The sequence below is a fragment of the Poecilia formosa genome, unplaced genomic scaffold (assembly GCF_000485575.1).
Source record: "Poecilia formosa unplaced genomic scaffold, Poecilia_formosa-5.1.2 Scaffold49, whole genome shotgun sequence".
Classification (NCBI taxonomy): Eukaryota; Metazoa; Chordata; class Actinopteri; order Cyprinodontiformes; family Poeciliidae; genus Poecilia; species Poecilia formosa.
The window spans coordinates 1,002,515-1,019,742 of NW_006799988.1; the positions used below are offsets into that span (position 1 = coordinate 1,002,515).

The 17,228-nt window shown below is 39.6% G+C and overlaps 1 protein-coding gene across 1 annotated transcript in view; it reads right to left on the reverse strand.

Annotated features, from left to right (window-relative positions):
- LOC103138370 (sodium channel protein type 4 subunit alpha B-like) overlaps positions 1-17,228 on the reverse strand; it is a 57,259-nt gene that overhangs the window by 4,639 nt on the left and 35,392 nt on the right. The window contains exons 21-22 of the mRNA XM_016671772.1: positions 1,387-1,509; positions 134-406 (exon numbers count right to left, since the gene is read on the reverse strand). Of these exons, the coding sequence (XP_016527258.1) occupies positions 134-406; positions 1,387-1,509 (396 nt within the window). The remainder of the gene's footprint in view (positions 1-133; positions 407-1,386; positions 1,510-17,228) is intronic.

Sequence of the window (17,228 nt, forward strand, 5' to 3'; positions counted from 1 at the left end):
CACCAATATGTTTAATGTGTTACCGTGTGAGAAACTGTTTTTAAGTGTAACTCCTGTCAGCAATGAACCTAATTAATAAATTTTAACATGAAGGGAAAAAAAAACAACATTCTGACAGCAGAGAGAAACTCACCACTTGCAGAAGGGAAAGGTAGCCGAGTCCAACATTGTCGAAGTTGACCTTCACCTTTGTCCAGTAGAACTGCGTGTCGTTCATGGCGAGGCAATCAGACTTATTGTTGACCACCGAGACGCTGTGGATAAAGCCCGTTCTGTTCACGCACTTCCCAAACTTGCCAGCGAACAGGTTGACTCCCATGATGCTGAAGATGAGCCAGAAGATGAGACACACGAGAAGCACGTTCATAATGGAGGGAATGGCTCCGATCAGGGCATTCACCACCACCTGTAGGGTAAAGAGGCGAGAAGAGTTAGTACATATTCATCCAAACTATTTCCTCTCTAGCGCCATACTGGAGCTACTACTTCTGAAAGTAATGTGGAGAACCAACGTGTAGTTTTATCAGAACAGGAATCCAGAGAAACCCCTACAAGTTTATAAATGATGGACTATTTATTCTTCTTAAAACATGGGGAGCCAACATGTAGTTTTATACTTTTACTTTCCTTTCCTATTAGTTTATCCAGAGAAACCCCTACTAGTTTATAAGTTGTGTGCTTCTTTGTTTTTCTCTTGCTTTCTTTTGTTATCTTGTTTGTATTTCCTCTAATTCACGTAAAGCACTTTGAGTTGCCTTGTTGCTGAAAACGTGCTATATAAATAAAATGACCTTTCATCCCAGAGTTACTATTTAAATGCGAGATGTGAAGGTATGTTGTCAAGTCAATTCAACTCAATTGGATCCAGTTCAACTCAACTTAACACAACTCATTTACGTTTCACGTAATCTAAGGTGAAATTAAATGCTGACTCATATCACGCCAGCATCATCAAGGAGTCAGTGTGAATGCTGATGCTGAGGGCAGGAAGGATCTCTAGTAGCAGTCAGTCTTGCAACAAGTCTGAAGAAGCATCTGACTGAAGCCTGTTGTTGTATGACAGTCTCATGAATGTCATGGCATCACCAATTTTGGCAAACTCTGCTAATCCGCCTCGTTTGCTATCACCACTCCTCTGCAAACCTCTGACTGGCTGACTGTACGGTTAGAAAGCGGAAATATGATCTTTCCCCATGGACCAGATAGTTTGCATTCCTCCTTCTTTCTTCGCTTTTTGCATCTGTGAAGCCTCATAGTTCAGGTTGCATTTCAGCTCTTGAGATTAAACTGAACTTGGTCTGCAGTTGAGGGTAAAAGTCAGTACATTCAACAGCATTTTCTTTGCAAAGGCATCAACAGTGGGAGACATGCACATTAGTCTCTTACCCTCATGCCCTCAAATCTGGACAGTGCTCTGAGAGGCCTCAAGGCCCGGAGGGTTCGCAGTGACTTGATGGCGGAGAAGTCCGAGTATCCCAGTGAATTTGCAACCAGGCTTATCAGAGACACCTAAACACAAACCAAAACCCACAAACCAATTTTACAGACAAAATAATTTTTTTAAAAAAGTCAGTATTATGTAAAACCCAATGAAAAGAAGCTGAAAAATCATAAAAACCAAAGGAATATATAACAAAAATCAAAGAAGACTTGCCAAAACGTTTATGGAGCCAAATTTGGTGTTTTTTTTGGTGTTTTTTGTGTGTGTGTGTGTGTAGCTTTGGGACATTCCACAGTCAGGAAAACACCTATTAAAAATTTGGTTTAGATTTGGTTTGTCTTTTAGTTGTAGCTAATTTAAACTTCCACTCTATTCTATATCCAGAACAGACAAAACAAAATGGTATTCCTCTGTTGAATGGCCCATGGATGGCAGCTATAAATGAAAATGGCATGACAAAAATGACAGACAGAGGAAGCTCATGTCATGACGAAACACAGACAAGTATGCACACATGGCCAAGGGGAGTCCATGCATGCATACTCAGCTATATATGCATATAAATATGGATATATATCAAATAGAGGGAGTTTTATAAAGAACTTCTAAATCTTTGTCAAATTGTTTCCGAATTTGTGTTAAGCTGATCACATCCAGGAATCAAAACCAATTTAAGGCTTAGAGGCACCAATGTCCTGAATTTCTTTATAAAAGTCTATTAAGAGATGTGTTGGGCCAATATATCTAAAGAAGATACTCAATTGTTATTTTCTGGGCAACTTTGGCTCCAAAAAAGTGTAAGTCAAAAAAAAAAGAAAAAAGAAAGAAAACTGAATAATAAAATTATAATAAAGTGGCATAATTACAGTCAGACCAAAAAATAAATAAATTAAATAAATAAATAAATAAATAAATAAATAAATAAATAAATAAATAAATAAATGTTTTGTTCCACTGTAGTTAAAACACAGCAGGTGTTAATTCAACCGATAAATTTACACAAATAAAAATTACAGTAATAAAAAAGCACAGTGCCTTGCAAAAGTATCCATAACTTTTAAACTTTTCCACATTTTCTTAAATTACAACCACGAACTTCAAGGCTTCAACAGACTAACGCAATGCAACGCATAACAAACTGGTGGAAGGAAAGTGATACTAATACAACATTTTTTGTACTACTAAACATCTGAAATAAAGCATCACATGCGTTTGGATCTCTGATTTGCATCTGAGTCAATACAGTCACAGCGATTGAAACGCCTTTTGCTGCAGCCACATTGCAGGTGTTTGGGGGGATTTGCGTCTTTTCTGATTAAGGATTTGCTCATTCCTCTTTTCAGAATCACTCAAACTCAATCAGATTGGATGTAAAATGTCTGTGAACGTCAATTTTCAGGTCTCAGCAAAGATGATCAATTGGCTTTAGGCCTAGACTTTGACTGGGCCTTTCTAAGTTTTACATCACAGAGTGATTGCATGTTTTAAACCTTCCATGTGAAACAGCCTCAGACATGAGGTTGCATGTGGCAAAGTTGAAAGAGTATGAATATTGTTGCAAGGTCCTGTTATGATCAGGCACATTTCATAACTTTATTGTCCTTCACGGCATGAACAAGATCTTCTGTAGATAGTCCTCGGAGCACATGGCGCTGCATTTGCTTTTGATATAAAAGCCAAGCATGTTTTGTTCTCTTCGCATTTCATACCCAATCGATTCGCTTAGAGACAAGACGGAGGCCTTAATATCACAACAAAGCAGCAGATGCAAGTGAAGAAGAAACACACGGGCTGAGTGTGATCCCAGATCCCACACTCACCTTTGACCTGCTAGCTGCAACTTACCCTAACAATAGTGCGGTCTGTGGCGATCTGTGTAACAGCAGGTGAAATCAGAAGAGGTCAAGTCAGGCCTGTGGCTGCACGCCTCGACCACTTTGGATGTGTGCACCACAAAGCCACACTGATTTACAGTAAGTGAAACGTAACCCTTTCATGCATAGTGATCACTACAGTGGACAGCCGTCTAAAAGCCATTTTCTTGTGCGTCTTGTGGATTTTTATGTTATAAATGCACACAGTCCACTGAAGTGGACACTAATGCATCATAAAATACACCATCAACTTCTGGCCATCAGCTGCAAATGCAAGAAATTATTTTTGTTAAATCCAATATGGCTGACAGACAACAAAGCATGCTGACTGACCCGGTCCCTCCTTCTACTGTAGACGACTCTTGTAGGTAAAAAAGAAATTGTGACATCAGATAACCCCTAAAGAACAATACTACTGATGTATTTTTCAAATAATAACTTTGTATTTGGAGAAAATTACAATTTATCACCGACATAAAATAAAATAAAATAAAAATCTTTTTTTACAACAAAATTTTTTTTCCTACCTTCTTTTAATGCCTTAAGAAAATAACAAAAAAATTGGGAAAAAATCCTGACACAAAGGATCATAATTCATGTATGATTGTTCCAGTGTGGGATTTCGGAAACTCCACTTTTCAAAGTCGGGGCCTCAGAAAGTTGGAGGGAAGTTGAGAAAATAAAAAAGCAAAACTAAAAATGTTTTTAAATCACCACTATTTTAGATTTAAAAATTTTAATGTAATGTCTTTCAATCATTATCCTAAATTATAAGTTAAAATAATTTATTGAAATGTGATTTGCAGTGCTAATCGTTCTGATTGCCTGCCAGTCAAATGTATCGAGCCGCTTTGCTCCTGAAGCTAACTTAGCAAATGAGAAATGGAAAATGTCTGTCAAGCAAAAGATGCAAGTAGCTGTACAGGTCACTGCTGCAAAAACGTCTGTGGAAATTACATCAAATTTGCTGTAATACATATAAAATATTACATATTTTCTTATAATCAATAGAATTGTGGTGAAATTTTATTATCAGGAAAATTTTCCACCACAACTCCTGGTCATGCACAAGAAACCTCATATTAGGAGATATGAGGCAGCATTTAAACAAATGTAATGACCAATATATAGTGAATTAAAGCAAGAAAAACATTCTAAAAGTTGATTTTTCTCCACATATTTTGTAGAATTGTCTGTGGACTTGCAAAAGGCGTCTCCAGCTAGAAGCCAACGCCGTTCGTGGGTACATGGCAAAGAAAAGTTTGGTAAGCTGTGCTCTAGTTAGCTTCTTCAGTAACAGAAAAATAGTTAAAGGGTTGGTAAAGACAGGGGTTGAACATTTTATGGACTTAGACTTGTTAGAAATAAACAGTCAAACCCTTTTTCTGATAATACAGTGCACTGCAAAATTATGCATAACCCATGAACCTTTTAACATTATGTCACATTACAACCACAAGCTTCTGTGTGTCAAGCGGAAGCTAATGGATGGATGGATGGATGGATGCCTGGAATGATGGATGGATGGATGGATGGATGGATGGATGGATGGATGGATGGATGGATGGATGGATGGATGGATGGAGGGATGATATATCGACACAAATAAGGAAGTAAGTCAATGAAAAGTTTTCAAATTAAAAAGAAGTGTGCAGTGGTGCATTTGCAGACACCCTGTGAACCAGCTGCCTGTCAGACATAAACTAATTTACACAAAGTAAATTTCCACATGCATAAAACAATAAACAAACAATATTATTTAGACCAAGGAACACAGCAAACTGTTAAGTTATGAAAAAGTTTGGTTACAAAATAATATCTCAAGTTTCTAAGCAGCCAAGAGGCCAATTTTACCTCTGGAGGAGCTGCAGAGATGCATGACTCAGACATAACTACAAATTTAACTGTTATTGGAAAAGTGGCAAAATAAGAGCCGATCTGATCTGAATCCAGATGGGAATATTTAGAAAGAAAACTGACTCCACAGTGACTAAACTGGAGATACTTTGTTAACCTTAATTCAACCAAAATTTCAGTTTATAGATCTGCAAAGTTGGAAGAAAAATTTCCCCCCAAAAATCTGCAGATGCAACTGCAGTGAAAAGTTGTTCTACAAGCTATTGATGCAGGATGTGAAAACTGAAAGCTGCATTGGCTGCAATGAGATTTTTTCAGAGTATAAAGGTAAGGTAAGGAAAATATACGTCTGCAACACTTTTCTGATTTTCATATGTAAAAAAAAAAAAAAGTGAAAATCATGGACTTGTTTCGTACCATCACATGAAATCTCATAGAAATAAATTCATGTTTGTGATTGTAATGTGACAAAAAGAGTTATGAATACTTATGCAACGCACTGAAATGAAGCACCAACCCGACAGAAAATGCAGCTATATTGAAATGAATCATGACTCAACCTGTAATACCAAAGTGTTTAAAAAAACAAAACAGGAACCTTTCATAAAAAGATTAAATAATCACACTAACGATAGCCAGACATTCACTCACGTCCACAATGAGGAAGTCGAGCCAGCACCAGTAGTTGGTGAAATATTTCTTGAAGCCATATGCTATCCACTTGAGGAACATTTCCAGGACGAAGATGTAGGAAAAGACTTTGTCGGCGTACTCCAACATCACTTTAATGACTTTCCTCCTCTCGATGTAGATGTCTTCAAACGCCTGCCGGAAAAGAAGACAACCGGCCAATCAGATCGCTGGAGCATGAAAACATTTCCAGCTGGTGCTAACCGCCGATCAGGACAGACTTTACCAGAGCCCCGCTGCTGAGCAGGATCATGAAGATGATGAAGGTCTCAAACCAGCTGTGTTCTACGATCTGGTAGCAGGTCTTCCTCAGCCTCCACCAGGCTTGGCCCAGGCCACGGCTGGTGTCGATGTCGCAGCACGAACAGTGCCTCAGACACACTGACGCAACATCGAAGACGGAGGTTAGACAAAAGTGGCTTTGAACAAAAATTTTCATTTGACTGATGCAGTGATTTCAAACATATTCAAACGTTCATGTAGCAAGAGGCTACCGTCATCTTTTAGTTCCCCCTCGGGTTTTGTTCAGACTGATAGTTTCCAATTACAACTTGTGGTTGATCTTTTGCTGAACCTGCACAAACACAGCTTAGGCCAAGAGTGTCAAACATAACGTCTGTCTGAATAGGTCAGGGTATCTGCAGGTTTCAGGACGTAATACTGAAGACTTTTAAAGACCTTTTAAATGCCACCTTGAATTAATCTTTAAGACCAAAAAAAATATAGAAATATAAAGTATGGTTTGGGGCTCCTGCAGTATTACAGCATAGCATAAATTATGACATTTCTGAAGTTTGTTTGTGGCTCTGTGCGTCTTTGTGCATGTTGCTCTCTACAGCCATAGGGTCAAGCTTAAATGTATTTTTTGGATCAGACTGCAGGCTAGAAGTGAGGGAAGTGAGCCAGTGGCGAAAACAAACTGGCAATAAATTTGCACTTACCTATAATAGTCGCAAAAAAGCAGGGTATCTAGCTTTTTTGCTAGCTGGTTTACAACAGTATATTAGTAGCTTGATGGCGGTAGCCTCAACTGCCTCGAGTCACAAAACAAAGTGAAGATGTCCTTGAGTGATTCAAACTTTTGTGTGACAGAAAACTACATAAAAAGTCCTGCCAAGACAAAATTTAAGACCTGTGATCCACGCATTTATGTCCAACTTACATTTTTATGAATTTAAGACTTTTTAAGGCTTTAATTTTAGATGCATAAATTTAAGACTTTCTAAGGACGGGCAGACATCATGCAGATTGTGTATGCAGACTTGCTGCATTGTCTGTATCACAGAAATAGCATTCTTCATCAAGTTGTTTAGCTTTTTTAAGTCCCATTTTTTGATGCTGCTACCCCAACAGGTAATGGCAGAAGAGATGTCGACTATGGACTTACAGAAGATATACAGCAGCTAGCTGCAAACAGTGGAGAACCTAAGCTTCCTAAAGAGCACCGTCTGCTCTGTCCCTTATCTTAGACAGCTTTACTGTTGCATCTCCAGGGCAGGCCGTTCTCCAGGTGAACACCATAATGTTATTTCTAAATATGACAGTTCTTCAGAAAGTTGTACGAAGCTTACTCACAGTATGGGAAGCAATCCTCCGGCTCCATACTGTCATCGTCCAGTTCCGATAGGTCGTCTTCCTCCTCTCCAGGCTTCCTCATGTCCACGGTGCTGCCCTCTGAAAGGCTGATCTTCTCCTGGAGAAGAAGGTTAGCCAAAGTTACCGCACCGTTCTATGCAAAATGGTGCAGAAACCGCAGTACCAGGATGCTGTTCAGAGTCAATTTTGATGAGATTTTCCTGTTTAGTAAGGGCAACATATTTCCAATGATTTTTTCAGGAAGGAGGTGCAGACTCAATCCAATAAAAAGGGTACGAAGAAGTTTAATCCAGGAATAATCACAGGACCTAGGGACCAGATTACCAGCATGACAATTTTTTTTGTTTTCTAACGGCGCAGAAACAACAGTGGTGTGACAACATCAAGACAAGCAACAACAATATCTCCAAAACTGAATTACTAACGTGTAAGACGTGTTTGTTTTTTGTTTTTTTTTACAACTAACCAATTACCAGCCGTATTCCTGTCAACGGTGCGTGCGTTTGACGCTCTACACAGGCAGAACTCCTTGTTTTGAACTGTGAGCAGCTGCTGATGCTCTGCTAAGCCGATGGAGGTTTGAAGGAGGGCGGTGTGACGTGGAGCGTAGACAGCAGGCTGTTCGGCTCAGCCTGGCCTCGTCTGGCTCTCCTCAGCTGTGGGAGCTTAATCTGTTCTACAAAGCCCGGCTTCACATCTGGCCCACTCCTGTCTGCCCGCCAGACAGACAGACAGAGAGAGAGGCAGGCAGACAGACAGATAACCTCCACCTCAACACACGCCTCGCGCTCCGGATACCGCTTTCCAACACACTTTTAAGCTAGCTGGAAAGCGATGGCGGAATGGGGATGCAGGGCTTAACTTGTTAGATGTTTTTTTTAAAGGAATAAACAAAAACATATAATTACTGTGGGAATTACAGTTTTCTTAATAACTAAACTGTGGCCTGCGAGTCCATTCCACAAAGATGCAGCTTTTTTATTTATTTGTGCAGCTAAGCTAACTGCTAAAGCTAGCTGGCTCACAGTGCAGAAAACCACGCATTGCCCATGTAGCGACAAAACAATCTACAAACCTTTCTTACAATGTTAGATTTTGTGATGTAAAAGAAAAAAAATTGGTAATGATGAATCATAAAAAAACAAACATTTCCCCTTTAATGTCATTTATCTCCTGTTCAATTCAACTGGAAAACAAATAATTGCACTACTAATTAATAGTCATAGTTGTACTCAAAGTAGTTACAGTTCCGTGCAAACATATTTTTACAAAAAAAAATTAAATTTGTTATGCATTTGTATTCAGCCTCAAGGTTGTTTTTTTAAATCCCTGGTGTGTTTCTTGATCTACATGATTCTGTTTGTTCAAATATTTTTTAAGAAAATTTAAAGATCTTCAAAGAGCTAATTGAGTGACAGCTGAGGGCTATTGGTTCTACTTTAAATTTATTTATTGCATAAAATTGTGATAAAGCACAAAGTTTTTGACAAAACATAAAAAGCTAAAAGAGGATGATTGTACACATCTTTGCGTGTGAGTTCACCAACTTTGCTTTACACCGAGTGGTACACAGCCCTGTTAAAATTCCAGAAAAATTGTTCCACACCTTTAGAAAAAAATTGCTAAAAACAAACAATTCTTAAAAGTGCCCATCCTTAAACTAAAGCAGCTTTCCAGGATCTCACCAGAACAATTTTGTACAACGAGACCCTTCTGATCCTTTGTAACCCCTCAGCAAACTATTGATTCAGATAAAAGAAGCAAAATGTGGGAAAATTGGGAAAATCCACCAAAGGATATCTGGACTTATTTCAGTTCAGTCACAGTCAGTATAATTTCTGGCAGAAGCGAATGTAAGAAAATGAATTAGGAGAAGCTTCAACTAAGTTTTAGCTTTAAAGCGTGAAGACTAACAATTGTGTGAGGTGACAAAACGCTTGAGTGAAATTTTCTTCGGGTGCTCAGAGTTAAGATGAAAGCGGAGAGGATTCGCAGCAGGTTACAGGTTATGTTGGAGTTTGTTTAGCAGTTTGTAAGCGAGTCAGAAGCAACATTGTCGTAACATTGCAGGAGCCTTGTTGTGCAGAATAATGCAACGCAAAACACAAACAAAATCAAACACAAACAATAGATACTGTTTTATAGAATTCAAGCCAATTAGCAAAGGGAATCAGAGTTTTTTAAGTCCTATTTTCTTGAAAAATTATTTTTAGAACAAAATATAAAATGCCAGAGAATCTGAATTTACCGGCTTGTCCTCATCCTCTGACGACTCTGAATTTTCCTCCTCCAGAAACTCCACATCGGACTCTCCAGGAGCGATGGGAACCACGACGGTCAGGTTGGGGTTGGTCATGTAACTATCCTCTTCAGGCAGGATGTACTTTTCTCCATAGCTTCCGATTATCCCCCCGTTGCTCTCTATGTGATTTCCGACCATCTGCTCAGCCTGACCGGCCTCCTTGGCCTTCTGCTTTTGACTCCTGAAGCCGTGGCTGAAGAGGTCAACGACGCTCCCGCAGAGCCACGACACGCCGGCGTGGATGCGGCCGATGGCGACTTGGATGTTGTTCAGGTCGCCGTCTTCTTCAGGAGCGGACAGGTTGTCGGAGCTGAAGGAGCTGAGCAGCAGGGCAAGAAACAGATTCAGCACCTGGGGATGGAAAAACATGTTATTTTATACAAGGGTTAGACAAATTCTGTTAAGAATACAGATTTTCAATTAAAACCCCATTCAAAAAGCATCGGTGCATCCTGAAGCTTTCCAAATTTGATCACTTTAAATCCGCAAACTTAGAGATATCTTGTGGGATTTTATGTGAAACACGAAGCTACTTACAACATCACTCTGAACAGAACATGACATATGTAAGCCTGTTGCAATAAATTATGCAATTAATCAATTAATCGCACGGTAAGCAGAAAAACAGAGGTCCTCAAATCAAGGCTAAAAGCCGCTTGTTTAGAACGGCCTTTGATTAGTAGAAACTGAAATATTGATCAACATATTTGATTTTAATTATGGTATCTGACAGAATGTAATGTTTATTGCTTGTTTTATAGTTGATGCAGGTTTTATCCCAGTGTATCATCAGCCTGGCGGGCCACCAGGCTTTACTTGTGCCAGACTTAGCATTTCTTTTTATGTTTTGTAAGTCTTTTTAAAACGTTTTTTTCTGAAGACTTTCTAGTTGGTTTTCAGCTGTTAATCTTCCAATATTTTAATAACACATAATTATCAAGTGATATTTTCAAATTTCCTGTCAACTTTAAAACATTTTTAACTCAAAAACACGACAGACTGCTGGATTAGCGCCCAACCACCGGGCTTAGTGATTTTTCTGAAGGAAACCTTGTGATGTCTGCATGATGTTTTTATGGTGTAAAGCGCTTTGATCTGCCTTGCTGCTGAAATGCGCTACAGAAATAAACTTAACTTGATAAATTAAAATGAGCTCGATAATTTCCATTCTAATGCTTAGTATTTTTTGAAGGACAGTTCTGTTTATAATCCACTTTATTCACGGTTTCATTTCCATTTTTTTTTATAGTTGTTGGGTTTTATTTTGGATATTTGAAATATCTTCCAGTTCCAGTGACAAGTGTTCCTTATAAAATCAGAGTTTATTGGTTGTGGAGACTTACCATTACGTTATCAATACTTTGCTTGAAAAGCTCTCTCAAAACAACAAATGTTGTCGTTTATCACAATAACTCCCGGGAGAATTTATGGTTCAGGCAGAAGCACATGGCAGTGGCAGCATCATACTGAGGGGAGGCTTTTCTTGAGCAGGGACAGGGAAACTGGCTGTGGTTCATTGAACGATTGAATGGGGAATGAAAACTTGTCAGAAGCTGATAAGTAGAGCAAGAATGGAGTTATTGAGATTAAATCATATTCATATCTTCACTGTGCAATTGTGCTGTAAAAGCACAACGTGAAACAGGCTTTGCACATAAAGGAGTGAGTAAAAATAATACCGGACGTGTCTCACGTATTTGTCAACATCGCTAAATCCTGCTTGGTAGTTCAGGAGGTTATTCAACAATATATGATCACATATGGAATCAGCTGTTTCATCCCCCTTTTAAGTCAAGGCACAAAGGACACGACATAAAAGTAATCTGTCAGCTGGCTTGGTGTGTGTGGGCTGTATGCGCACGCACACACACACACACACACACACGCACACACACAAGAACAGGAAGTGTGTGTGCGTGTGTGTGACACGCACAGTTGGTAAGGATCATCTTTAGCTGCTGAGCCACACAGTTATGGGATGATTTGTGATAAACAGCCTCTTCTCGCCCCCCCAAAGCACCCTGGATTAACCTTTAGATAGTCTGCTTCCTCACGATTATCATCTACAGAAGGTTTCTGTGCAGTGAAATCCAATAAGAGAACAGTTTTAAGTGGATTTTTGACCTAGCATGGCAGCCGACAGGCACTAATGAGATCTGCACGTAAAACAATGCAACAGAAACCGCTACATGCCGACCGGCCGCTCTCTTGCTTTTCCACCAGCTAGAAGAAGCAGTAGCGCGTCTTAAATACAAGTCTGTCTCTTATATGTGAGGTATTAAGAGTTTAATGTGACTGACTAAGATAAACCCTGACCATTTTTAATAAGAGAGAAAAAAAAAGACACATAATCCAAGAGTTTTCCATTCCCTACCCAAAATATTTACAGTTTATCCCATAATTATTCACCCCGCTGGCAGATTTGAAGCAATATTTTAATGTTGCCAACATATTTCTTCTGATTGGAAGTAATATTAGTATTTTGTGGAGGCCCAGAAAGAGTCCTAACTTGAATCTGATAGAGAATCAGTGGAAGGAGTTGAAGATTAGGGTGATGACGAAGAGGCTTTCCAACCTCAAAGATTTGGAATTCATAACCAAAGATAAATAATAAAAATGGAAATGGAAACATCTAAAACTTAGTCAACTCTCAAAAGACAGGTTTAGTTGTAAGGTCACTTATTGCAGGGTATAAAAAAATAACATTGGTATTCAAATGTAAATAAAAACATTTCTAGTTAGCACTGGGAGAAGGCGGAAGAGATCGATTTTTTCACATATTGTCTGTCTGACACCAAACTGTCACAATATGGTGACAAATTCAACAAACACAAAAATCAGTATTTTTTATAAAACGTACCCGCTGCAGATTTAAGTTATATTTGATGTTTAAACTATTAAAACAATCAGACATAAGTGTTTCCAGAGGTAATCTCAAGTATTTACAGATTTGATCTAATTGTGGCTCCTAACCCGTCCAGGTCCACTGTACATGAAAGTACCATGCTTCCATCAAAGTGCTCTAGTATCACCTGAAATTCATAATCTATGGATGAAAGTCATCTTTCGCTTGAGAACAAACTCTAAAAATGTCTGCCATGGATTACTATCGACACGTCTGAGACGTCAGGATTAAAACCAGGAAATGGTGAGTTAAGAATAAATAAATAGACATTTTTATTTGTGTAATTGAATGTAACTAAATTGACTGAGGTGTTTTGCACCTAAATTGAAGAGTACAGTGTAGTTTTATGGTGAAATAAGGATTTAATGAAAAAAAAAAAAAGATGCGTCTCTTGGCTTCGTTTCTAAACTGACAACATCAGACGTGACGTAGGTGCACAAAATGGTTCACTATGAAAAGTGAACTTTCTTGGGAGTAGGACCCTTGAAACACTGTTTCAAGGAGAATTATCCTTTCTCCGTGCTGAGTTCTTGATGTATGAGGTTGAAGAAGAGTCAGTGAGTTGAATTTCATTACCAAAATACAGCTGGTCCATTTCTCATGCTACCTTTAGGAGCTAGCAGGACAAAATGGCATTAAACAAAACTTTGTCATTCTTTTTGTTAGCCTCTATCTAAGCTAGTGTGTCAGATGCGTTAACTTTAGCTTTGAGGACATTTCCTAACATGTCATTTCCTTTAGTTTCAGCTTTGCAACTAGCTAAAACAGAATTATTTACTCTCAACATGTGTGAGACTATAGGTCAAAGTGAACAAAGTAATTGTTTGTGACTTACCACCAGGTTCCCTATGACCATGACCAACATGAACACCAGGATGCAGAGAGGCTGGCCGGCCACTTCCATGCAGTCCCACATGGTCTCGATCCACTCGCCGCACAACACCCGGAACACGATCAGGAAGGAGTGGAAGAAGTCCTTCATGTGCCAGCGGGGCAGCTGGCAGTCAAAGGCGATCTTACACACGCAGTCCTGGTAGTTCTTGCCAAACAGCTGCATGCCCACCACAGCGAAGATGAAAACAATGATGGCCAGCACCAGCGTCAGGTTCCCCAGGGCGCCCACAGAGTTCCCAATGATCTTGATGAGAGTGTTGAGAGTAGGCCAGGACTTTGCCAGCTTAAACACTCTTAGCTGATGGATAAAGAACAGATAAACATGTGTTTGTTTGTTTGTTATTATCTATCTGAACAATGCAAAGCGGAACAATGCAACACAATCCGAGAGCGGAAGGTTTCTTGTACCAGTCTGAAAGAGCGCAGGACAGACAGTCCCTCCACTGTGGAAAGGCCCAGCTCCATCAGACTGAGGCAGACGATGACGCCGTCGAAGATGTTCCAGCCCTGCTGGAAGTAGTAATATGGGTCCAGGGCAACGAGCTTCAACACCATCTCAGCTGTAAAGATCCCTGTGAAAACCTGGAAAGAATTTGCTCTATATTATATCAGCATTATAATTCTTTAAAATACACAGAGGAACATTGTTGGATTAGAAACCCTTTAATTCGCATCTACCTCTAAAAATACAACAGTTTCCTCATCAATTACTGCAAAATGTCTACTTTTTAGGCTTTAAGGCCCAATCAATCGTGCAATTTTAAAACGTTGCAACCCAAGAATTGCATACAATGAAAAAAAAGGGTTAAGTTACTGCCCTGAACAAAATAAACAGGAAAGGAACAGTTCAAAATTTCTGAAGTTATGAGGATCAATAACCCAGACCTCCATTTCCTGTGTAAACAAACATTGGCTTGTGTGTGCTTCGTCCAAAAATAAAGACGTTTTAAAGTTTATAAAATAGACAACTGTGACGTTTACAATGCTTGAGTCGTTTTAACAAATGATGGATGTTAGTCCCTCATTGATTATCCTTTGGCTTGTGTTTCTGGGTGTTGTGTAATACAAGTAATAAAATGGTTCTCAAGGTCACTTTTATCGTAATCACAATATTGCCACAAAATATCCTGATAAAACTCTTAATTTTACAGTAAAAAAAAAACACTGTGAAATTCTGGCAACCACAAAATACCTACTTTTACCTAAGTAGGGATTAGGTAAAATACTTACTTTACTTTACTGTAAAGTAGAGTCTTTTTTTTACAGTGGACATCACCCACCCCTACTTGAGGGGATAATAATAGTGTTATTAACTTTTACTATACAAATACACTAAATCTGCCCACCATTTCCTGATGAAACATTGCTTCTCACAAGGCAAATGTCTCAACAACAGGACCTTTGACCCATCGTCCTAGAAGCTAAAAAAAAAACCATCCTTCTCGTCGATTGTTGAAATACAATATCAGTTTTGAAAACCATTTTCCTCTTCAGCCGGCTCGTATCTGCTAACCTGACAGCACTTGAGGGAAAGTGGGCTGAATGCAGGAAATGTTCCAGCTCCTATCGCTGAAGAGTCTCTTACCAGGTTGCCCACTGACAGCATGGTGTTGAACTCATCAGTCATGGGGTAATGCTCCAGAGCCATGAACAGGGTGTTCAGCACAATGCATATGGTGATCCCCAGGTCCAGGAAGGGATCCATCACCATGAACTTCACACACTCCTTTAACTTCAGCCACCAGGGGCAGCAGTCCCATATCAAATACTTCTTGGCGAAGGCGTACCAGCAAGGGGGGCACTTCTGCCTTGATTCCTCCAGCTCTGCAAGAGAAACCCGAATCAGGTGGAAAAGTAAAAAAAATAAATAAATAATAATAATAATTTTTTCAATTAGTTTCCTGGATATTATTGGAGGAGTGAAATGGACCCACCCTCCATGGCGTCGCTGAAGAAGCTGAAGGAGCTGTGAGTTCGTTTCCTGCGCACAGAGCAGCGCTCCGTGACGCTGGGCGAAGGCTGCAGCAGAGGCCTGGGGGCCGGATCCACTCCGCTGCATGGCTTCTGGCAGACAAGGAATAAATAAATGTCCTCCAATATATTGCTTTGGTCGATACTTGTTTTCTTTTAGGGCTCTAGCTAACAACTGATTTCATAATTGATTTTTCTCCTAATTATCCAACTGAATAATCGGATAAAAAACTGGCACATTTTGCAGATTTTTTTAATTAACCTCTTATGACTTTTTTAATGCGATGCTAAAATACATTAAAAGATGCAAATAAATCATAAAATTTCTTTTTAAATAAAAAAATAAACTTTTTTTGCTTAAAATGCAATACAATAGGATTCATTTGGTGAATTTGAACCAGGTGAAGCTAAAACTTGAAGAGTTTTGGGTACAATATATTTACAGATTCAGGTGTTTTTATCTTAATTATAAAATGTATATATATTTTGCAGTTATTCTTCCAAATAAGTTGTTGATTCAGAAGATAACCTTTTGTGGAGTCTGTGTACTCCAGCTAACAATTCAGGGTTTCCCCCAGTGTATTGTAAGCCTGGCGGGCCACCAGGCTTTACTTGTGCCCCCCACCAGGCTAAGCATTGCTTATTTATTTAAGTCTTTTTAAAATGTTTGCATTTTTTAAGATTCTATAGTTGGTGTTTCAGGTATTAATCTTCCAATCTTTCAATAATACATAACTATAAAGTGATATTTTCAAATTTCCTGTCAACTTTAAACATTTTTTAACTCAAAAATTCAACAGGTCGCTGGATGAATGACCACCATAGCACCCAACCACCGGGCTTAGCAGGTTTTCTGGGGGAAACCTTGCAATTAATCAATTTCTAATCAGCCAAGTTGATGATTAGTCCAATAATCAATTAATCTTCATTCACCGTGATTAAGGCGATTAACCGTTTTAACCTTATTTTCTCCCATTTAATGTGAAACACCTGGGTATTTTGTCTGTTCTGTTCTTACTGTTTCTTCCTTCAACTTCTCCATGCTGTGAGTCGGCACGCAGGTCGGGGTGAGCAGACCCATGGCGGCGATGCCGTTCTGGTCCAGCAAGACGTTGAGTCGTCCGTTGATGTTGAGGCTGGGGGTCAACACCTGGGAGCAGTGGCTTCTGACGCTGCCCGTCCTCTTCTTCCAGGGCGTTGCGGTCGAACTGGCGCGACTCCTGAAGACGTCCCCGTGGACGCTGTACTCGTCGTCCGCGAAGTCAGCCTCCGAGTTGTTGCGAGGGCGGAAGGAGCTGAAGATGCTGTTCTGGCTGGCTCTCCTGGTGCTGAGGGGGTGAGAGGAGAGCGTGGCCAGCAGAGGGTGGACTGGCAGAGGGGACAGAGGAGGCTACAGAGAGAGAAAGACAAACGGGAGGAAGTCATTAGCTAATGTAGGGTACAACCTCAACAACTGGGTGAAACTTGTTTGTTGTACCACAATTTCATCCACTGGCTCCAGCCTCTCCTCAGCAGCTTCAGCTGCTGTCTCTTCTGAAAGAGTCCTGTGAGATCTTCTTCTTCTACTGCGGCGAATACTTCCTGCTTTCAGACAGAACGGCGATAACTCCGGCGACACAATGGAGTCTGTCTCCTGTGCTTGTCTTTTGGCTGCCAACTTCAAACAGACAGAAATTATGCGACAGAGTAATTTATAAT